At 41.9% G+C, this 24023-nt stretch overlaps 1 protein-coding gene across 2 annotated transcripts in view; it reads right to left on the bottom strand.

The window, feature by feature from the left end:
* The window catches only part of LRMDA (leucine rich melanocyte differentiation associated), an 871997-nt gene extending 851955 nt beyond the window's left edge, over nucleotides 1-20042 (bottom strand). The window contains exons 1-2 of one of the 2 annotated variants that reach the window (XM_063307686.1): nucleotides 19664-20042; nucleotides 11179-11279 (exon numbers count right to left, since the gene is read on the bottom strand). In XM_063307686.1, the coding sequence (XP_063163756.1) occupies nucleotides 11179-11279; nucleotides 19664-19693 (131 nt within the window). In that variant the 5' untranslated portion in view covers nucleotides 19694-20042. The remainder of the gene's footprint in view (nucleotides 1-11178; nucleotides 11280-19663) is intronic. The other variant, XM_063307685.1, reaches the window with a different exon arrangement.
* Between the last annotated feature and the right edge of the window lie 3981 nt (nucleotides 20043-24023).

Here is a 24023-nt window from a genome sequence, read left to right as displayed (position 1 = left end):
TCTACTCTAGAATTTTGCCAGGAATCAATGCCACACCAACTAGATTGTAGCATTCTGGAACCTCCTTTTTGAAAACAGAAACAAAATTTGTCCTCCTTTAGTAATCTAATACTTGCCCAGTTCCCAAGCATGAGAGGTTTCTAGTATTAACAATACTTTTAAAATTAATCTTTATTTTTCTGTGGAACTTCAACTGACTTCTCATATAACTGCAGATAATACATTTTCTTTCATTGTTCATCCTGATAAGTTCCATCCATCAATGCATGGAACATGGTAGCATTGGTGGCAAATGTTCAGTTCACAGAAAGTAACAAATTATCAATCAGTATAAATTAATTATAGCATTTGTGGGTATGTCATTTTATCAGACCATTTTTAATATCTATTCATTGTATTAATTAGCTCTAAAATGTCCTTTGGGTATACTGTTTAAAAACCTATTAAAATATTAGTAATATAAAAGAGTACAACTTGTTTATAACAAGACAATTCTAATATTAAAAATTCAGAAATAAAAACATTTTTGGTTATTACCATTTTAACAATTAATCAATCAAAAAAGAGGGCTATGTCATTAAAAATATAGTACAATAGCACCACAATTCTTATCAAGTGAATAATAATGTTTTTAATTAATTTAACTTCTAATAACTAAGAATTTTTAAAATATCATAGATAAAAGAATGTTTTAGCCTTACTTTATATCTATCTTAGGTGATAAATAGAGCTCAATGAAAATGTTATACAGATAGTCCTCAACTTACGACCATTCAGTCAGCAACCATTCAAAGTTATGACAGTGCTGAAAAAATGGACTTACGACTGGTCCCCAAGTTACAGTCATTGAAGCACCCCCACAGTCATGTAATCAAACTTCAGGCGCTTGGCGGGGCACTTCAACTCCCCCCACCCGCCTATCCCCCCCCCATCTCTGCCCTTTAGGCTACCCTGCACCCTACCTTGTGTGGTTGCAAGCAGCCCCAGAACCTTGTGGCTCTGGGGCTGCTTGCCACGCTGTGGCTCAGTGGCTTCTTGGCATGCCACGGCTCTGAGGCTGCTTGCTGCTCCGCAAGGCATGGTGCAGAGTGGCCAAAAGGTAAGAGATGGGGGAGAGATAGGTAGGTGGGGGAAGTTACTGAAGCTCTGGGCTGGGAGGGACCAAGCCTGGAATGGCTTAGATTGGGGTGGGTGCTCGGCTAACAATTGGTAGAATTCACTTAACAACATCAACAGGGAGTGCCAGGATTGACATCACTAAGCGATGCAATCACATGATGTTTCACCTAATGACCGCATTGCTTAGCAACAGAAATTCTGGTCCCAATTGTGGTCATAAATCGAGGGCTACCTGTAATAAATGTCTGATGAGAGGTGATATATTCAACCTGCTTAGATACAGTTTTCCATATAAAATACATTTTCTAAAGAAGATGAAAAGATAGCAGTAAGACACCCAGAATGTTGAGAAAGTTCTATTCTACATTTGTCCCAAAAGAATCCAAGTGTTATTAAAAAGAAAAAAGAAAAGAAAAACACTACAAGAAAACTAACGAATAACATGTATTAAATACCTCCATAAAAAGTGACTTTTATGGAGGTATACAGGGGTGCTTGGAGAATTAAACCTGAAATATAAATTCACCAAGACCACCATCTCTAATTTCAAGACACCCTATATGCTTATCTTATTCCTCCTGCTGGAAAAAAAATGGGATGCACATAAGCACAAATTGATTATAAGAAATACGGTGTTTTATTAGTGCTTTCATTCCACCTTCAGCTGAATTAGCTAATCCCTATTCAGTAAGCACATTCTCACCACAGCATCAGATACAGCCATTTTCATTTTTCAGAGTTGACTCTGCAGTACATACTTTCAAGCTACAGCAATGGGCTGCTGAATAATTGGGGCAGGTCAGCAACACCAAGAACAACGAAACACATCCCTATGCTTTTTGGGCAAAAGAATTATGCCATTAGGGCTTTCCGTTGGTCAGGAAAAGCCAAAACAGTAGAAAGGCAATCACAGCTTTCAGTGTGAGCTAAGCTAAGCTCCCGCTAAATGGAATTCTATCAATTAAGCCATTTTTTTTAATCAGGAGAGCTTTTATTTTTAATTTACTCTGAAATGTGTGAGAAGGTGTATTTGCTCCTGTTTAAAAGAATGAACATGCCCCGTGTCTTTAATAAAACACGAAAATAAGAGCAAACATTTCACACATCCCTAATTGTAACTTGAATGTGCATAGTCTCGAAGCAAACAAATTCACTAAACAGAAAAACTGCTGTTCCTGTCATCCAGCTGTCCTACCAATTAATGATCTTCTTTCCAGATACAGCTAAGTTAGTAAAGATGCCTTGACAAAGCTCCTGTATATTGAAAATGCAGACTACATCACACTGTTTTAAAGATGCAAAGGTCTGCGAGGAAGGAGCGTCAACGTTGTGAAAAGGATACATTTGTTTTTTAGCTTTTCTTTCTTTTAATCAGCAGTTACAAATCCAGGGCATCCATGCCTTCACCCATAACTGCTCGGTTTTCTTTGGAACTTTTGGTACGGGGCTACTTCGAAAGCTTGGCAAAAAAGCCAAGCGCCACAGAATCATCAGATGACTTCTCTTATACTACTTGACCTTTGCTAAGCAAGGCTTGGTCCTTCAAGCTTGTGAGAGTCAAGCCTTGAACACTTGTTCCACCAATTTAGTCAGAACACTGAAATCATCTACCAGGCACATGTACCAAAATTGTGACCTTTGCCAAGGCAGCAGTATATAACAACCACCACCATAAAGTTCTAAAGGGATCCATTTGTAATCATGATTCACTTGTCTTTCAATGAAGAACTGAAGTGCCAGCTCTTACTGAAATGCAGTATTGAAATCCATTCTTCTAAGTTTGAATATGGGATAGGAGTTCGGACTTCAGGTAGAAGGTGCAAATGCAACAAAACCTACTCATTTCCCCATGGGGATGATGCCACCGCTGTCTAAACATGTTTCTAGAAAGCTCTCTCAACTTTTGTTGATAAGGTCAGATCATTCAGAAGCTTCAGCTGGTCCAAAACACAGCAGCATGTTCAATATTGGACACACCACGATACAACCACGCAACAGCACAGTCACGTGAGCTGCACTGGCTCCCTGTGAGTTTCCAAGTGCAATTGAAGCTGCTGGTTGTCACCTTTAAAGCCCTACTTACTGGATCCATTCCCAATGGTTTCTGCCCATTCCACCAGGTCAAGCAGAGTAGACACGTTCCAGACGACACACACCCGATATATGCACAGCCCCAACCCTACAAGCCTTTCAGAGGCTAGGAAGACCTGGCTCTTTCCCCAGGCCCTGGGAGTAGGAGGTCGATGCAGCTCAATAGCATGGATGTCGTTTTGTTTAATACGTTGACAATACAATTTTTAGGCCCCGTAACCCAGTTCGTTTTGAATTAGATTTGTATAGTTTGGGTTATGCTTATTTCCGTTCACTGCCCAGAGTTCCTTGAGCAGCTATATAAATTTGTGGAATAAATAATTTTTTAAAAAATGAGTTCAGAAAGAAATTGGGAGAGAGAAACGCAAGGCATTCTCTTGGATAAAATTACTCTCAGCCTTGCCAAAATCAGCATAACTCTGAAAAATAAAACATTGCACAGCTACCACTGAATTGTATTCTGGAAAACCTTCCACAATTATTCAGGAAACAGAGAAACCTTTCCTCACTGTCAGTGTCTCTTCGGTGAAAAGAGTCCGTACCTTGAGTTACAAACCTGTATTAAAGATGACCTGCATGACAACATAATTACTATATATTCATGTCTAATTTGATACACTGGTTCCTCAGCCTGAAAAAAAATGTACTGGTCCTTGATGCTGTCATATAATCGGATTTTGTTCAGTGACAACTGTTTGTGCCAGTTCATGCAACAAACAGAATCACATCCGATCAGCTCTTTTTGGCAAAGTGAGCCCAAGGAAAAATGCTCATTAAAAAACAGCAACTAGACTGTATCAGGCCAGAATTATTATATAAGTTTGATCTGATTTGATTTAGATCTTGCCTTTCAATCCAACTGTAGAACCAATCTGATTGTTGTAAGCAACAGTCAGATTCCTAATACAGACTATAAAGGGGATTGTAGAACATAAACCAAAAGGAATACCAAAAATAATTAATGCTTAAACCCTGGTGAAAAAGAATGAGGCTATGAAGGGCACATCACAAAGTTGTGAGTGGAGCGCCCTCCTTGACGGGTGGAGCCTTGGCTGCTCTGAGGGCCCCCCAAGCCATGTATGGCCACATGTCTATGGCCACATACAACCTATGTGCCAGGATGACTTGGGGATGCCCACAGAGCAGCTGTGCCCAGCCTCCCAGAGGATACAGCTGCCAAAACCTTGGGGGGAACCTCTGCTAATTCTAACAGGTTTTGTGAAGCTCACCAACTTCCCAAGTTCAATATATTGATAAATTCTAGTAGCATGCAGAACAATGGAGTCGTCTTTCTTGGTAGCCTTGGAGTACCTCTACAGCAGTGTTTCTCAACCTTGACAACCTTAAGATGTGTGGATTTCAACTCGCAGAATTCCCCAGCCAGCATGCTGACTAGGGAATTCTGGGAGTTGAAGTCCATGCAACTTAAAGTTGCCAAGGTTGAGAAACACTGCCCTACAGCATCAAGCAGACCACAGCTACTGAACAGAAGAGTAGCTTCTTGTTACCAAACTTTTCCATCTTTCTTACCACTATTTACCATCTCAGTTGCAGGATGGCACTTGTAGGGGGTACTCAGCTGTGCTTCAACCAGGAACCAGATATGATTTCCTCCCATTTCAGTTTAGCCCTTGCCGCTTTGAGAAAGCAGTTCTGCAGTTCCCATTCTCTCCCTCTGCCAAAACAGCCCAAATATGCAGATATTTATATAATGGTGAGTCCTGGCTAGTTTCGCAGCTGACTTGCCTAAAAGAGAACCTGGGGGCAGCAAGTTGCAAGGCCCCACCCTCAGGAACAGAAAGCTGAACCGCTCTTCTCCCCTTGCTGAATCAGACACCTTTGAGTCCAAGAACCTGTCCTTCTCAATCCGCTCCTCCAACGCCTGCGCTCTTTCCCTAATATTTGAAAGAAACACACTGCTAGAGATTACTCAGTTTAGAATCTTTGAAAATGTTACTTCGAAAAGCTTAGACACTATTCAGTTAGAAGCAATATGGCCAGAGGGAAAGAAATTTCAGGGAATGCTTAACCATTAGAATATTTGCCTAGAAGCTTTTATTCAAGCAACAGATGCAAAAAAGGATCTCAGATCAGCCCTGTCAGAAATACCGAACTGAATTTGTCAGTTTCTTAGTCTCATGTACTTAACCTGCTTCCTCCTGCCTTCCTCTGCACTCTCTCAGCAGAGGAAAGAATCCAAACACTAAATTCTAAGGATGACAGTCTCTCTCTCTCTCTCTCACACACACACACACACACACACTGTCTGTCTGTCTGTCTGTCTGTCTGTCACAATCCAAGGCACCACCAGTTCCTCACAGCAAGATCCACAGGGAGAAGTCAAGACTTGCTTTTCTCAGACTAAATCCCATGAACCAAATCTGATGGGTTGATTTTATCTGGGGGTGGGGGCAATATGCCATGTAAAGTAGGCTGATGGGATTTCTTCTAATTTCTCCCTCCCTGGTATATCCCATTCCTTTTCTTTAAAAAAAAAAGAAGAAGAAAGAAATACTGTAGGTAAACATGAGCAGAGGACGAGTTCATAACAAAATCCACTATTTGTAAATATCACTCTATTTCCCGGGAAAAGAATGGGATTACAATTGCCAGTTGCAAAAACATAAAAAGATAAATCAATTAGCTTGCTAATTTCTCCCCCCTCCCCATTTATTTCTTTCTGTACTATATTTGTCATAATTGACTATAATTATGTTAATTACTAACTCCAGTATAATTACTGCATTTGTCACTTAGCACGCTGTGTACCCAAAGCAAACGTAGCAATTGTTGGGCATCAGAAGCAAAGCAACCAGCCTCTGGGAGGGGATCCCTCCAAAAACTGGCTGGAATACGTTCAGGAAATGAAAGGGCAAAGGAGAATTTCACGCAATGCTAGTCTGAAGTGTTGGTTCATTAAGGATATTAATTTTCTGATAACTACACATTTAAGTGTGACACATCAGAGAGTACCTACAGGATTTAGCAATTATTAATGCATGACAGTTTCAAATGCTAAGTGAATCAATTAAACAGCAGCATTCACCATTTGAGAAGAGAACGGCTTCCAAACTGCCTCAGACTACAATTTTCACACGACAAAAAAGGGACCATTCAAACGCCTGACAGGTCAAAAAAGAAGTTTGAAACAAAAGCATCTTGCAACCATCATCTCTCCTCTTTCCTTGTCAGATCAAGTTTTCAAGTGTCTCTGCTGAAATGGCACCGCCATGCCAGCTGACACAAGGTGATTTTTCATGTCTTGTCAGAGAAAATCTTTTATTCTATTTGCTTGGCATTAACATGTTACATTTATTGATCAAGCCCTTTCTCCCGCCGCTGCAGGGCCCTGGGCTGGAGCGCTGACGGGAGGGCTTTGATGTCCCAGTGACATTCCAGACCGAATAATGCAGAGACTAAATGGATTTCATGCAGAAATGTGTTTGTGCATGACAGCTACATTATTAACAGCCTCTCACACTGATAAATATGCAATTGCGACTATTAAGATTTGCCCAATTACAAGGAAAATATTCCCGGTACCTAATAAAAGGTACCACAGTGAAAAGTTTTAACAATAGCGCATTTTCCCCCTATTGAAGCAAAAGAAGATTCATCGTGAGGAATAGAAAGAGGATGACATGCTTTATCTTAAATTTCTCCTTTGTTTTTCCCTCTCCTTTTACAGTTTAGAACTGTAGCCAGCTAGACTGAGCAGAATGTCCCCAGACATATCCAGAAAGCTTTAAGGTTCCAACGAAACGGTATCAAAAGTGTCCTAAGATGTGACCAGAGACCATAACTGCAAAAAGATTGCCATGAAACGAGTTTTAACACTTCCTGTATCAGCTATGGACTGGCTTGTCCCACAGCCCTTGTTCTAGCAAGTCCTCTAAAATGATTGCCCCCAAATTATCCAAAGAAAACTTGGAGCATTTTTTAAAGACTGGTCTAAACCACACATGAATTTCAGGCAAGAAAGAAATACCACAATAAAGTAACAGAGAAGCTTGCTCAGATGGTCCTTCATCCTAAGGTTGACCCAAGCAATCTATTTTTTCAGCACAAACAATTCATGCTTGCTAAAAATTCCAAAGAGATGAAAATGTATGTACAGATCAAGATCTGTAATAGAAAGCAGAGTGAGGATTGGTTCATGGAAGGACATTTCATCCCTATTGTAAAAATAGCAAATGACTTTCTTTTTAGGTTTGCTCATAATATTGCACTCTATTTAGCTATGTGATGGTGGAGATTTTGGCAGCTGAAAACCGTCTGGTGATCTCTCAGTATCCTGATTTCAGAGTTGTTTCTTTAGGCTGTGTATTTTAAGCAGTTTTTTCTCATTTCTATTTTACTATATATATGACTATGAAGCATGTGTGTTTGTGTGTCTGTGTGTGTATACATCCCAGCTCAAATAACTCCAGGCAATTTACAATAATGGTATTAAATAATATTAAAAAGACAAAAATCAATCATGTTCTTTTTCTGTTCTAGCAAACTTTTTGCAGCAATCCAGCTTCATTAACCATGGCCAGGATCGAAAGATCTATTTTAGAGAACTTCTGATGCATTTTTAAAACCCACCTTATTTGATCTGAGAATATATTTCCATGGACAGGCTTTTTCAGAGACCCCAGGCCCATGGATGTGTAAAATGGGCCTTCTGCTTTACCACCAACATCTGGGATTGCCTCCTCTTATCTCTGTCCATTGTAAAAAGGAACAAAGGAATCTCTGTTTAAAATAGTTTGAGGCAGATTTTTAAATATTAATTTTTATTCTTTTTCATGGTTTGTTTTAATGTTTCTCCTTCCTTTTTTTGTTAGACACTGGCTTGGTGCACCTGTGGAAAAGTGAAATAAAACTCCTACTAACAAATACTGAACTAAAAGCGGATTCCTAGATCATATGGCAACTTGCTATTGAAAAGATCCATTTCCTTTAAAAAAAAAAAAAAGAGCTGCTTTAAGTTACATACAAAAACCTCTGTTGGTGTCTGTGACAACTTTGCGTTTTGTAAAATACAAGCCCTGAGCAATTCAAGGAAGAAGAAAGTATAAATCCTTCAGGTGCTCGGCCTATTTTCTCTTCCTTCCTTAAAATGTTCCTGATTTCCTTTAAGTTGCATTTCTTCTCTCTCTAGAACAGCGTAACACAAAGAACAACGTTATATAAGCTACTATCGTATTATGTCTATTTGCATACCTTACATTCATGCTAGATATAAATGAACTTTAATTTAAATATATTTTCTTGCTGCTTTTAAGCAGGCAAAGGAGTCGAGCAGTAGTGAATCCAGCTCTGTTCTGCTAAAAGCAAAGCCTGTTTGCGTCTCTAAAAATAATCAAATGAGGAATGCATATCGCTGCTGTCAGTAATTTCATCTTTTTCTTTTCACTTCAAGACTTCCAGGAACCATTACAAATCTCTGATTAAGCAAGATCCCAATAATGCTTTATGCTATTTGAAAAATTAAATTAAAAGCAGGGATAAGTTGAATGACCAAACATTAAAAAGAAGAAGAAAGAGAAAGGTAATGACAAAAGACACCTTGTACATCTATCATGGCTCAAATAAGAACAATAATACATGCAAGTTGTTTTAATTTGCAACAGCAATCAGGGACCACCATATCTCTCAGGACTATGACGAAGGAGCCCATGGCCAACAAGTACCATATAAACTGATCTAAGTAATCCCCAGAAATAATTACATGTTATATACCATAATTGCTTAATTCATATCCATAAAAAACACACTGCTTACCAATACATGAAGAGGCAATTATAGCCTTCCTTCCTATCTTCACACACATCAAGGTATCATAATTTCCTGCTGAAGCTAAGACCAAACTAGAGTTTCATTCTCATTTGCAAATGGTTTCAGCAGAGCATTGTTTGTAAATCATTTGCCAGGAAAGAAGCTCAGAACCAAAAAACGGTATGAGTCTCAATCCATACACCCTGATTGCTGGAACTAGAAGACACCCCACTAACTATTTGCAGAGGATATGTCTTCACAATATTGTCTATGTCATCACCAGTCTGTTGGTCTAAAACACTCTGGCATGCAGTGGTGTTTTCCCTTATTTTCCAACACAAGGTGGACATTCTAGGGTACATGGTGGACATTCAGGTGGACATTCTAGGGTACATGGAGAGAAAGGAAGAACCTTCAACAATCAACAATCTGCTGAATTCAAATGTACCTGCCATCTGCTAGGGGACTGTCCCCTCTCATCCAGACACTCCATGGCCATGTTCACTGTGGCTGCAAGAGAAACCTCACTGGCGTTTCAGGAGTCTGAACATGGGTATATCAATCCCATGGAAGACCAAATGCAGGTCTTCCAGATCAATATTCTCATGGATACACAAAAATAAAAGGTCTGGAGGATTAAGGGGGGAAACCGCCCTCCATCGTGGGCTTAGTTCTGCTGTGGCACATCTGTTCCACAGGGGCTGAGAATCACATAATCTTTTTAAAAGTTACAGTCATACTAATATCAACCAGCCACTATTCTTGCAGGTAGAACTTTTAAGCAACTCTTTTGTGATTTCTAGCCCTGGAGAAGAAAAGCAGCTATTCCAGTGACAGTTAAGGGCGGGGGGAAATCTCCACACATGGAGCTGATGTTTCCCAGCTCAGCCTTGGAAGAGAAGATGTGTGAAGAAGCAAGTCACCTAGTCCTCAGCCTCGATTTGGAGGCTCTAAGCCCCTTCTGTGTAGGAGCCTCTCTTTCTGGCTCAGCTTTCCTTCTAGCGGCGTAGTCTGAGGGGAAAAAATCCCAGGTTCTCAAGTGTTTCAAAGGGTTTGAAGATCTTGTTTTAAGCAGAGAAGCCAAATTCTCCATGGCTGACTGGGGTGAAGCAGGGTGGCAAATTCTGCTCAGAACAAAAATTCTAAGAAAGTGTTTACACAATTTTTATTTTAAAAAAAAACACACTGATTCAAAAGCACATTAATTTGGCTGTGAAGAAGAACTCTCAGCTGGTTTCTAGAAGAATTTAATTTCAATCTAACTTCCTTCTGGCTTTGAGACTGAAAGGCCTTTGTCCTAATGGCGGACTGAACAGATGCACTTCTCCTGGACTTGACAGTGCCATCAAGGTGCCAGTGCCAACAAATATGACATCCTTCTGGATTGCCCCTATTCTGTGTAATATTTATATCAAGCCACTGGAAAGAGGATTGTCTAAAAGGATTTGTATGCCATCAATATACTGAAAATACACAGCCCGCTTCTTTTTCCAAATCAAGAGGCTTTGGACTCTCTGAACTGCTGAATAGTTTGGACACCTTGCACCATAACTACCAGCTTTTCCTTCTTGTCCCTTAGAGTCCAGTCCTATCCTTTTATGTTCAGGTAAACAGCCTTAACTTCTAAGTAAACATTTTTATTTTATCTCCTTTCTGTGGTACAGAGAGAAAGCCATACCAGTTTTGCATAAGGTAGACAGATGTATTGCATGGCTTTTAAAAGAAGGTTCCTAAGTTCCACGAGAGTTGTATTTAACTATAATCCAGCATGTTTTATTGTTTCCACAACTGCGTTGTATTCATATTCAAGAAACACTTTTCATTTTGAAAACAAGGAAATGGGTTTTTTAAAGAAATAGATCTATTTCTGAATCATTAAATCAAATTCTTCCTCTGCTCCTTGAACCCATTTTCATCCTGGTCTTCTTTTGGCAAAAGCAGGTAACAAAGAAGATAAAAACCTTACCCAACAAAAACAGAGATGTAGCCATTGGAGTCAAGCAATACTTTTGACTGATATTCTCCCATATGTAAAAGGGACATTAACTATAAATAGCTTTCTGCAATTATGTTTAGTACAATGTTCATGAAATTATATATACACATGCAGAGTTAAGCATTTATTGATGACCTATAGCAAAAAGAGAGCAATGAAGTTTCCACTGTTAAGGTGCAGCTCAGTCATTTATATTTATGACCTACTTTAACAAATTGAAGCTGAGATCCAGCCTTTTTGCGATGCTTCCGTATTTTCTCCCAAGGAATTCTGGAATTGCTTTGCAGTCTTGGCCAATGTAAGACACCTGTAAGGATTAAGGGCAGAAGACTAAGTAAAATAAGCCAGTACTATCACAGGTAGAAAGAAGATGAAGTATAGAGATTTCATTTACCTAAGGCCACATAATGAGTTTAAGGTAGAGGTAAGCTTCAATTCAGACCTTCCTAAATTTGGGCCTACTGTCTTCATCACTGTGATCTGAATCAGATTATATGGATCCTGATTGTTCCCACTTTCTATGATAGGAACCAGGAATACGTTAAGCTGCTTTCCAACTTCTACAAAGCTGTAACAGAGTCTACATGTATAACATCCATATAAGGAATCAGCTGTCCCTCGGTCAGCACTTCTCAACCTTGGCAACTTTAAGACGTGTGGACATCAGCTCCCAGAATTCCGCCAGCCAGCATGCTGCCTGGGGGAGTCTGAGAGTTGGCCCACACGTTTTAAAGTACCCAAGGTTGAGAAGTGCTGACCGAGGTGCTTGAGATTTTGGATACAACCCTTGAATTTTTAATGTCCACACACATGTACCCCAGGGACATATTGCACAGGCAAGGAGACACTTCATTCTCCAATTTCTTCTCCAAATACATGACACATAGTGGAGTAATCATACTAACGCTATGAAAAGCCTTTAAAGGGATACTAATTGGTGTCTTGATGAAAGTGAAGCACCTCTCCTTGAAGCATAGGGACAGCTGTAGCCTCTAGAAGGGCCTGATGTGGCTCCTTCAATGGCCTTCCAAGGTTGTCTCCACAGATGCGTGCAAGAGCAGCTGTGGTCCCAGCAGTGTTATTTTGTGTGTGCATGAGAGAGACAGAACTTGGGGATGTCCTTGAAGCAACCACACTGAGTCCTAAAGAGGACTTAGCTGGCTAAACACTTCAAGGATACTTTACTTGTGTGCTTTGTAAAGTCCTCCTTGCACAACCCCAGTTAGCATCATCCAGCCTGGATTATTCTAGCTTCATAGTGGTTTAAATGTTTATATATGCACATATGTAACATACATAAATTGAAATCCAAATATATTACATGCTCAAATTAGTTTCAGAGTACACACTTCCAGCTGAGACAAGAGCTGTATTTTACTACCGTGCTCATCCGCAACTTGACCCTGACAATTGGTTGTCAGAGCCAGAGGTATCACAAACGGTGTCTTATTGTTATTTCAAAAAATGAACTTGACCTCCAAAGATATGGGAGAAATTAAGCAGCATTCAAACAGTTCACACCATATCCCAGCAACTAAATAGGATTCTCAGCTGTATGAGGATGCTTGATTACCGCAAACTAAGATATGCATAAGAGGAACATTACTGCAACTAGACGTGGCCACTTCAGAACAGAACGGAAGAGACAAAACTTGGACTTAACTATTACGCTGTTTCAGAATTATCAGGCGGTAGCAAGTTCCAGGAACCACTCTTAATACCCTGTCTTTCAATAAGAACAACAATAAAGAGAGCATACCTTTGCTTTGTCTGCTTTATTTAGTTTCAGGTACACAAACTGAACGTGAGAAGGCCCACAGACAGGCAAGGCATATCTTTAAACCAGTGCCATTTCTCCCAAACTAGCTGCCATGTACTTGGGATTCCTTGCTTTGATCCTTTTAATAATTGTGCTTTTTCCAGTCCTAACCTAAGCAGATATTCCATACCAAAAGCCAACAAAGCTCATTGAAGCAAATCTTTCAGCAACCATTCCCCATTGAAGGGAAATAGGGAAAAATTGTGATGCCCCAGAGAGTTCAGAGTTGCTTAAAACTGAGTGACGGTCACTAAACAAATGAATAAAGACATTGTGGGAAAACATCCTAACTTATTTAAAAGGAGGAGGAGGAGCCATCCATGTACTCGTGTCGTGAAAGAAAGGATGATGCTGACCAAGAATCTTGCAAGACGTAAAACAGAGGTTGAAAGTTTAGGGGAAAATACTTCTTTGAAATCTCCAATGAAGTCTATCATTACTTTAGTAAGTAACTTAGGAAAGTCCATCCAATGTTTTAGGTTTCAAAAACCCACAGTGATGCATTTTACATTGCAAGAATAATTCTGATAAGTTCCTATTAGTTGGGGTAGTTTATCAGCTAAGTAATAGTATGTTCAGTTCAGAGCTCCATTTTTTAAGGTTGTTATGAAGTTTCCATTTGTCTCTGAAGCTCCCATTTTCTCCAGTTCCAGATAAAAACAGGAAAACAGGAGTCAGGAAAGTTGTGTTTGGGTGATATTTCATGTTTTCCAACATACAACCTATTCTGCATGACAACTTATCAAGGCTTCCTCTAACTTTACAAATCACCCTTGTAGTTCAGCAAGTCTTAAAACGATCCCAGACTGATACTATAGTCTTTCATCTGCTTTAATTCATCCTTGTTCAGTAACTTTATCTGAGAAAGAGATCACTGACTATAGAGAAATAGTTTTACTGTGAATACATGAGCTGAAAAAATAGAAAGCCCAGCCTTTATTCTTTCAATTTTCCTCCTTCCTTTTAGGGCATCTGCTATTCCTTTTCTTACAATAAATTCTACTTTAGGACAAAAAGCCCACTTTTCACAATATCCAGAATTAAAAGGAGGAAAGATCCCTTTGGCAGAGATGCCAATGTAATTATTCTGAATACTGCTACAGAATTAGTAAAGATCTTCCAGTAATCTGTCAACATTCACCACTTGGGTGCCTAAGCTTTTTAAAAGCAATGTAAAGCCCTGCATTTTTTTATTACTCTAGAAAAGCATTATTTATATCAACTGCTCTTAAAGTATTTGCAGCAAAGTTCATGCACAGCTCTTACTTGGTGCCCATTTAGGCCCATATAACACTTTTCCCCCTTAGAGAGATTATCATCTCAATTTCTAAGGTTATTTTCCAAATAGCATGAAGTATGCCTAATGTAGGCCTTCACTGTGAAGCTGGTGTGATTAGAGTGGAGACCAGCATACAGCTGTGTGTTTTTTCATTCTAGTTGAAATTACTGGTGTGTTTTATTTTCCTGTGGACCTAGGTCCCTTAATTTTGGCTGATAAATTAGTCTTCTCCAAGTTGATTCAAAGTTACCAGAAGCTGCAGAGTTATGGCTTTTCACAGGATGTATGATGGCCATAAACAGGTGGTATCAAGCCTTAAACAATGCATGATGGATGTAGAAAGGCAGTTGGATTTGTCATCCCTCACCAGATTTTTTTTTTTTTTTTGAGTAGCCAGCCTTTTTTTTTTAAACCAAATATCCACCCCTAAATTTAGGACAGCATTAACCCTAATACGTTTTAATGCACTTCCAACAGCTGTCCTTGAAGAAAAATTCAGGAAAATCCCTTATACTTCAAGACTCTGTCCTTGTGGCCAAAGAATGGCTGAAAATACAATCCATTTTATTAAAAAGGCATGGCTATATTTTATTACCCGCACACATTAAATTTCTGGGTCATTCAGATTTATTTTTCATACAGTTGCTGTCAGCTGACTAATATGATTGTTTCTTTTAATGTGACCAAATTTTGTTTTATTCTTTGTAAAATCCATGACAACCAATTGTATTGATTATTTAGTTATTGTTATTTACTATTATCTCATTTTAATATGTTTTAATTACTACCTTCTTTAAACAAAATTCTGGTCATTGACCATAGTCATGGATTGAAAGCAACACATATGTACAAAACCAGTTAAAAGCAGCCACTATGAACTTGGAAAAGAAAGCAGCATATTTGTATCATAAAGAGAAATTATTGTACATAATTTCTGCCCTTTCTACAGTAGTAGGAATGTACAAATCACAGAAGATTCAAATCCCCAATCTGATGAGTCAAAACAATCCACATGGTTGACGTTGAGTTGTTTCAAAATGTTGAATCAACCTGATCATACAATTCAGAAGTTTTCCGTTGGATTCAAGAGTGTTTCCATTTTGAAAATTCAGTTCAAAGGCTGATTCAATCAATTTGCCTTCCTTTTCACCTCCTGACACTTTTTACACATTTTCTTCTCATGAATCAGAATTTATGAACTGGTATCCCAAAGATCCAGCAAAGATGTTCTTCCAGATCACACAGACAGCCTTATTCGTGGTCCTGGGATGTTTAAATACATATTTCAGGGAGGTTTAAGCATTTGATGAAAGACTTGGTGGGAAGTGCAGGATAAAAGTTAAGAGGGTGAGGAAGCCAATGGCTGCTGAGTAAGCATACAGTTGGCAAGGGCAGTTGCTCCTCCCATATCTATAAAGGCTGACATCCCACAACCAAAATTAGTAGGTAGTCCCAGGGTTAAGAACACCCTGGGTTAAGGACGACCCCTAGTTAAGAACGGAGCCTATTGTGGCAAAATTCGAGTTAAATACACAAAGATTCGAGTTAAATATACAATGGTTCGAGTCAATTACACAATACTACTTATGTAGTATTGTACAATAATACTGTTCTGGCTTACATACAAATCTGATTTAAGGACAGACCTTGGAATGGAACTCGTTCTTAACCCAGGGACTACCTGTACTCAGTAAGTCTTGTTTGGAAAGCAGATGGTCTCTATAGAAAGAATGTTATAACACACTTACATGCCACTTCTCAATAAATGGCTCCAAAAATCAATCTTATGGATCCAGGAAGAGTTTCCATACATAACCAGAAGCAGGAAGAGAATTAGGGCAACCCACCCAACCACAGAAGCATGCAGCACCAGGTGAGTTCCATCACCCACGCCAGAGTGCTTACATTCCACTGGTATCAGTGGAATTCAAACAAGGTTGCAACCCACCCCGGCCATGTTTACATAGGCAGATGTGTGCAGGAAGGACTTCTAAAAGAAGTAGTCAGTCCCTGGATCTCCAGGAGAAGATGCTTCCATGAAAACAGGTTTGCCCATGAAGCCCCAAAGCACAGGTGACTTGCCAGAATCAGTGAAAGGAAAAGAGCACAAGGAAGCACTGGAAGAGAGCTAGGCTAGCTGAAACTCCAGGGTGAGGTTTATCTGACTGTTCAAATTACTGCAGATCTCTTCCAGCAGATCCTTGGAAGGTGTCTCAGCTTAGAGTGCAAACGGAGGGCAGATTCACTCAAAAGTTCTTCCAGACTCCATATGGTTTTTGTTTGAGCCTTGCGGATATTAGAATATGGAAACACTTCCACGTGAAGAGGAAGACAGAAGGGGCGCCCCAAGACTTACCTCCCACATGGACACTTGACTTGCCCCAATTAAAGTGACATCAGAGTAAGGCTTGTTCAACCAATAGGATTTTTTAAAAAATTAGGCTAATCCAGCCAATGTGTGCCCCCACTTTTTCCTTCTGAAGTAAGAAAAAAGACTCTATGGACTTTTTGTTGACTGCTGAAATACCAGTGCTGGGAACCTTGCGCAAGACTCTTTTCAGCCACTGGATTGTTTGGCTATACAGCAGACTTAGCTGCACTTTTTATTTATCAGTATCATAAATATGTAGATAAAATGAGTGATAGCCACTGAGAAAACACCCCAGGCTATTACATATCAGGAATGTTAAAGTTTGCTCCAGATCTAAATACAGACGATAGTTACCCCCAGCCAAGTGTGGGCAAACAACCTCTGTCCCCATGAAACCGATTCAAAGGATCACTGTCTGAAAAGAGATAAAACAAGGAGGTGCCAGTTAGGCCCAGTGCCATACTGTACCCATCAGTTAACAAAATCGTGGTATCACTTGGTCCACTGGACAGGGCTATTATAAGTTACACCAGTTGGCATAAAGCTAAAGAATCTCTCCAGTCAAGCTGGATTTCTGCTGATTGAATAAACACCTCCACGTGGTTCATTTGATTTCAATAAGGAAGTGATTTGCCACTGCCTTCTTTCAAAATATTTTCAATTTTCCAACCTAGCCTACATCCTTGGGATCTCCTGGTGGTGTCCCATCCTAGTACTAACCCAGTCCTCCAACTCTACTTAGTCTTGTGTGACCAGGCCAAATGCTATCTTCTGCTGTGAAGGTATATGCTTAACTGCTAATGACTCCATGGACACAGACATGCACTTTTTTTGGCAACAATGCACAGGGTAGGGGAAAATGTCTGCTTTAAAACTGTTGTTGTGCATTAATAGTGACAACTTAGCACATAGCACCATGTCACATGCATGGGCTAGGAAGTGAAGCAAAGATTGGGTCCTTGGACAGGGTACCAAGGAAATCCCAGGGGATGTATAGAAAGTCAGAAGAACCCCCCAGAAGAAGCTACGCTCCAAGGAGACTTGACTTTACTTATTAGTCTTGACATCTTCAGGAGAAATCTTGGGCAAATGCAGATCAGCATTTTCTTTGGCCATCACATGGAGGAAAAATAAGAAAGGATTCACCTTGAAGTGATAGCCTACACCCTTCTAAAACTTTTGAGGAAAAATGTTTTGGTAAATTCTTAGTTGAGATACAATATGAGAAAATAGTTTGGGATTATCTTCATCCCATCAGCCTAAGGGACCAAATATCTCCAGTTTTTTCTGCCCATCTGGTTTGGTCCATCAGGGTGGATGTACTCTGGGTCTCATCAATTAAACAATGTCATCTTGAAGACCCAGGAAGAACACCTACTCTGTTGCAATTCTGGCCCTCTGGAATAATCCCCCTGCCCCAGAAATTCATGTGGTTCCCACCCTTATGTCATCCAGAAAAGTGTTGAAGGCCTGGTCGCCTTGGGGACAAGTTGATTGTGAAGCCCCCTTTTCATATTGGTTTGTTTTATTTTGTTTTGATTTTTTTCTATTTTGGTGTGTTGTGTTTTCTTTTAATAAGTTGGTTTTCAGTTGTAAGTCGCCCAGGGTGGTTTGGGCAGCCTATAAATTAAATGAAGAAAGTACCTGCAGCTTGAAAAACAGAAAGAATATCGTAATGGCATCACAGCTCCTAGAAACGGAAAGACAAGTTTTAAAGCCAAAGCGCAACCAACAGGGCGACTGGAGCTTGGAAGACTGGAAAAACTGTCATGCAAAGCAACTGACAGTCACTAGGTTGCTTATCAATTAAAACTGAACCAAACAGGAACCCGGAGTGTTTATTAAAGGAGATCTTTTGGGCTGATACAGGAAGACTCTGATGTTAACTCACAACTTGTGGCCTTAAGTGCAAACAGCGACCAACAACACAAGCCAAGAAAATACTTAAGTTTGTTTCTTGCATTTTAGATTGCCAGACCTTTGCTGTTCTGTAAATAAGAAGAGACACCAAACTCCTGCAAAGTGTGTGCTTTGTAAATGTGTTGTTAAAATAATTATTATATTGAACCTGGAGAAAAGCCAGAATTCGAGACAAATGGAAAGTGAGTTGTGAGCAACAGGACTCTGTCCAGCGACGGTCTGGTCGATAGAGGTGATCAAGGTGATATTGAAGATGACATTTAGGAGGGGCAATAAATCCCTGTTGGGGGGCAAAGAAAAACAACATACACCATGCTGCATTTCATGATCAGCTGTGTCCATTTTTTTATTATTATTCTTGCAGAGTCATCCAACCCACATCATGGTCTTGCACTGAGCTTTTTCTGATGTTTCCAATTCTAAGTAAGAGCCTAGGAACCGGGGACGTCTAACGGCTGTGCAGGAGGAGTTTTGCAAACACGGTGCCTTAAAACCACAGGGACATTCGTAACTGCTCTTAGCCCTCCCCATGGGCAGAAGTAAATTTGAAATCGATTGCCCGTTGCTTAAGAAACCTAAGTGTTAAAAGTTGTTTCAGCTTCGAAAAGCAGCAGTCTGTGACAGGGTTTCTCAACCTCAGCCACTTTTAAGGTATGTGGGCTTCAAGTCCTTGCTGGCTGGGGAACTCTGGGAGTTGAAGTCCACACCTCTTAAAGTGGCTAAGGTTGAGAAACGCTGGTCTGTGATCTCATTCAATTATTTATTACTGTTTATTACGCAAATTTTTATCAACCAATGTAACTCTGGGGGGCGAACATCTGAAAAGATGATTTTGAGGAGTAAAGAAACGCGTGGCTGATGTTCATACGCAGGAAACCGAAAAGTAGCACGCTCCCCAAATTGAGAGCAGGCGTCGGAAGGCACGGCCCTTTCCAGAGAGAGCAGCGTTCGCAGGACAGCGAACTCCCCACCCTGAAAGTCCTCCGGGGCAGGTTTACCACCCTTCCCTCGCGCCAGCTCTCGCCCAGCAGGCTGAACCCCACAAAGGAGGGAGGAGAGGGGGGAAAACGATAGGAGGCGTGCAAAAAGCGCCGGGCGTTTGGGTCCCGCGGCGAAGGGAGGGCGGCGTCCGGGAAAAGTTTGGAAGAGTTCGGGAGCGCACGTGCAGTTCGGCGAGCAACCAGAGGCGGAGGAGGATCCGGGCGGGGAGCGAGCGCCCCCGCCGCCGCCGCCGCCCCCACCCGGGTTTCTGCCCCGCGCGGCGGAGGGCGTGGGGCGGGGCCGGGCGGAGGAGGCACTTACTTGCGTTCCGCTCACCAGCAGCCCGGCCATCGCGGCGGTGCCTGCGCCAAGGCCAGCCGGGGCCTCTCCGAGCGGGCCAGGCAGCCCTTGGGGTGTCGCGAGCGGGCCGCGGCGCCTGCCAGCTGCGAGTCGGCTCTCCGCCCCGCTGGCCCCGGCTTAAGACCCTTCGGGATCCCACTTCCTGAAGGCGGTCAGCTGACCGCGGGGCGGAAGAGCCTGCCGGCGCGGCGCGGGGAAGGAGGACGCGGGGCAGGTGGCCCTCCGGGCTGGGGGCGGCCCCCCGCCGCCGGCGGCTCTTTCGCCCCTGGGGCGGGGCTGGCTGCCGGGACGCTTGAACTCCGGGGGGCTCCGTCGAGGCCCACCCCGGGTGGGATGGGGTGGTGCGGGGGCGCCGAGCTCAGCCCCCCTCTGCTCCGGAACAGCGCTTTGGCAACTCCAAAGGCCGCCGCTCGGAGGGTCTGCCGAAAAGTCTGGGGGCTGCAAATCAGAAGAAGAAAGGGTCCGTAGATGGTCCGGGGGTGGATCGCTGCCGGAAACCCGACCTTCTGTGCAGTCCCGATGTTCTTGCGAGGGGGAGGAAGGGCGGGGGGGCGTCCGCTTCCTTCTTTCAAACTCACCAGCCAGAGGTCTGGCAATAAACCTGCCCGAAGCACCAGCTTTGTAAGAGCCCCGAAAACCCGTGGTGGGCATCGGGCACCGGTCTACGGGAGGGGAGGGGAGGCTTGGAAAAGCCCTGAGCCAGGTGCCCAGGTGTCTCCAGGACCCGGCTCTCCACCAGCCCTAGTCCCACCCCACAGGTAGGCAGCAGCCCCAAGCCAGCGGGGCTAAGAAGGGGGCCCTACCCCCTGCATCGCTGGAAGCCCAAATGGCCTCTTGGATTCCTTGGTCAGCTGACTGGCTGCCCCCCCCCCTGATGTCTGCTGGTTAATCTTGTCTGGGGTTGGAAATAAGAAGGCTGAGCCCTGGTTTACAGTTGGACGGGTGACCACCAGGACATCCTTCCTGTAGGACAAAGTAAAAGTAGAAAAGACAGTGGCAAGTAGTTTCCCTAACCCTTATTAAGAAAACGACATGAATGCTCCTGGAAATGAAACCTGAATGAGCAAATCTGCACCTTTCTTCGCCTGACATCTTTGCTCAATGCATTACAACCAATACAGTTCAGAAGGCCCCAGTTAAGTAAGTACATCATGTTCCTCTCATGTGACACATTTCTTTTTTCTTTTTTCTTTTTGCATGTGACAGGACGGGAAAAACCACTGAAACCGACAACTCTTCTAATCAAAACTAGTCTTAGTTTTGTCCCATCAACCACCACCAATGTTCAAGTAAGGAAGTAGCACCAACAGACTCTGCACCATTTCAAAATGCACTTCAGACCTCTTATCTTTATTAACTGATCATGACTCAGCCAGAATCTATTTGAATTTTCAGTAAAACTGGCCATTTCTGTACAACACTGTGGCTCTGTGGAATATACAGGTGATTGGTTTCTTCATTTGTAAGAACGCCCACCTCATGGACTGTCACCACTTTGGCAGGTCTTTCAAGGGGAAAGGCAAGTTGATGACTTTGTAGTTCCCTCTCATAAGAACCAAGTGGGATTTTTGCATATGGCCAGATGACCTCAGTTTTGAGATAACAACTTGCAGGCCAGCTAAAAATTATGCTAGATGACTTGAAAATCCAGTCAGAAGATACGTGATCCTACAACCTTCCAGAAAGAAAGCAGGTCTGGGCCTTGTCAAGTCTGGATGAATATTATGGGGAAATCATCTACATGTTTCAGTTACCGTATGGAAGAAAACTCTTATAAATGAAATAAAAATAAAGTTATTCATCTAACTCATCTGCAACTGTTTTACATTATAAACAGACTGTGATTTGCCTTTAATTACTCACCTTAGTTTTAGATTAATTCACACACAAAGTAGTCGTTGATTGTTCAACGTTTTCAGTCAAAATTATTTTAGTTTCTCTTGGATTTCTCTAATATTTCAAGAATTTAGACCTGAAACGGGGGGGGAAGTTTAGGGGAGAAAATGAACATATAATCCAACCCTTAGAATCAGAACTAGAAATAATCCAGTTTTGGTTTTTCAGCCTACTTGAGATTGCACAGTTGCAGACCAAGAGTAGAGAAGATACATTCTGATACTTTAGCCCCGTCATGGGTTGTCAGTGGAACTTAATAAAAAAAGTACAGAACTAAATTATCTCACTTTTTTTTTCTTCCTCTAATGCTGGGACATCTGCTTCCTTTCTATTGGCTGTTTGGGGTGGGAGGAAGTATTTCTGTTCCATTTGCAACTTAGCTCTGCATCTCTCCCATAGCTATACAGTAAGACAAGAACAGAATGGAAGAAGATCCTGCTAGACCTGACAAAAGCCAGAGTCTCAAGAGCAGGGCCAGTCCTTCGATTGCATCCTTGCAGCCACCATCTTTACTTTTTCACCCCCACCTCAGATCCCCCTGGCCAGGATTGCATCAAGCCCATCTCCCTCTGTTTTGTGGCCCCAAGGCTGGGTAGAGACAAAGCATTAAGCCTTATTTTGCAAATGGCAAGAACCTGAGGGAGCTTGAAAGGGCAAAACTGGCAGACGATACCTTGCAGATGTTTATGGCATATACTTCACTCTAAAATGAATACCTCCTCCCCAAAAACCTAGCCCCTTGTGGAACAAAGACCTCAACAAATCACACAGCCTGGTGTAGCCTTTGGACCCGTGGCAGCTGTGCACCCTTGAACTTTTCTAGTTTACTGTTCTCCATCATCCTGTGACCAGCCAGATACCCCAAGCGGGTTCCAAACATGATGCAGGGTAATAGCCTTTCAACTATTGCTTGTTAACCAACGGTATTTAAGGCAGGTTTTGTGGATTCTGAAAGGAGCATTAGAGCTATGGCTTCTTTCTCCACACATTTGAAGGTGGTACTTTGCTAGGCCATGCGAGAGAAGCCTTCACAGTTTGTCCTTGAACCAGACTGTTCAATGGACTTGGACAGATACAGTATTTTGTTGGATACAGTTGCTTCTTTTCCCTGGCCAAAATCCCCTCCCAATCAGCTAGAGTGGAGGGTCATGTAATATGGCATTCCAGGAGGGGAAAAATACATAAATGCTGCCATAAGGATATTCCTCAGTTGCACTTCTCTCCCCCCCACCACCACCACCACTGCAATCTGCAGAGCTGTGGTGAGATTTAATTATTTCTGGCAATAGGGGCAGCTTCTGGATTACCTTGGCTGTCCCCAGAAGCAGGTTCAGGCCTGATTAATAATTGTATGGGAGACCACCTAGGCTACAAGCCGGTCCCAGAAGCAAGCAGTGCTAAACCACACCTGTCCTATTGCCAGGAATGCTCCATGGCTGTGTTCATATCATCCCAGGAGTCGAGCTTAATTCAAGGTCATTTTAGTGCCTAAATAACAAGCAAAGGTGAAGTGTCTTCTGGAGTAGGAGAGCACTTACGCCTTGTTCAGATCCTTCTAATGACAGTTAACTGATGCATCTGCAGTGGTTGACCAATCACAGCCTAGCAAAAGGAAGCTGATTCACTTGTGGTCTCCATGAAAAATGTTGCTGCTGACTTTGATGTGCAACATGAGGGCCCAGGAGAAGCCCAAGAGTTGAGAAGCTTCTACAGGAGGAGAGCACGAAGTCCTCGCCAGGAGAGGAGAAGGAAGCAAGCTCTTTTTCACTCCACAAAGCTGCTTCCTGCCATGATAGCCAATTTCAAAACAAATGCTGTGGAGCACAAGGAATTAGAGCAGCAAAAGGCAAGGTTGGCTTTTATTAGAAATCCTGAGGATTGTCGTTTTTGTACATTGTTTTGTGCATCTAATCATCACCATCAGTTGAATAGATTTTAAAATGTAAAAACTTCTAAGGACCCTCATCTGACTGTGAATTGTCTCTGCCCAGCTAAGCTAGCTGCTGTAAGGCAGGAAGTAAATGGCCTTTTAGGTCCATAGAACTTGTTTTCCTAAAATAAGGCAGACTGATATGTCACCCATTGGGTTTTGGTCATTCCTGGTTTATCTTTCAGTTCTGTCTTTTGTTTCCTAAAAATGGCTTTCTGCCTTGCCCAAAATCCTGGGTTCCCTTCAGAATGAAGGTTCCCTTCAGATTAAAGAAGGGCAGGCTTGGATGCCTCTGTGAAAAAATAGAATTCATTCACCATATGCAGGAATACATTTTTGCTCATTCAAGTATTAAATATCTAATAGGAAGAGGAATTGTGTCCTTGGGATCAAAAGTTGTCAGTTGAAGGCAAACATTCAGGAGGAAGGTTCAAAGTAAATAAGATGCACCCTACACATAGCATTCGTGCAGAAAGTCATATTCTTTTGGCTTCT

This window comes from Candoia aspera, chromosome 6, assembly GCF_035149785.1.
Source record: "Candoia aspera isolate rCanAsp1 chromosome 6, rCanAsp1.hap2, whole genome shotgun sequence".
Classification (NCBI taxonomy): Eukaryota; Metazoa; Chordata; class Lepidosauria; order Squamata; family Boidae; genus Candoia; species Candoia aspera.
Note: the sequence above shows the minus strand (reverse complement) of the source record. Positions and strands in the feature narration are given on the sequence as shown.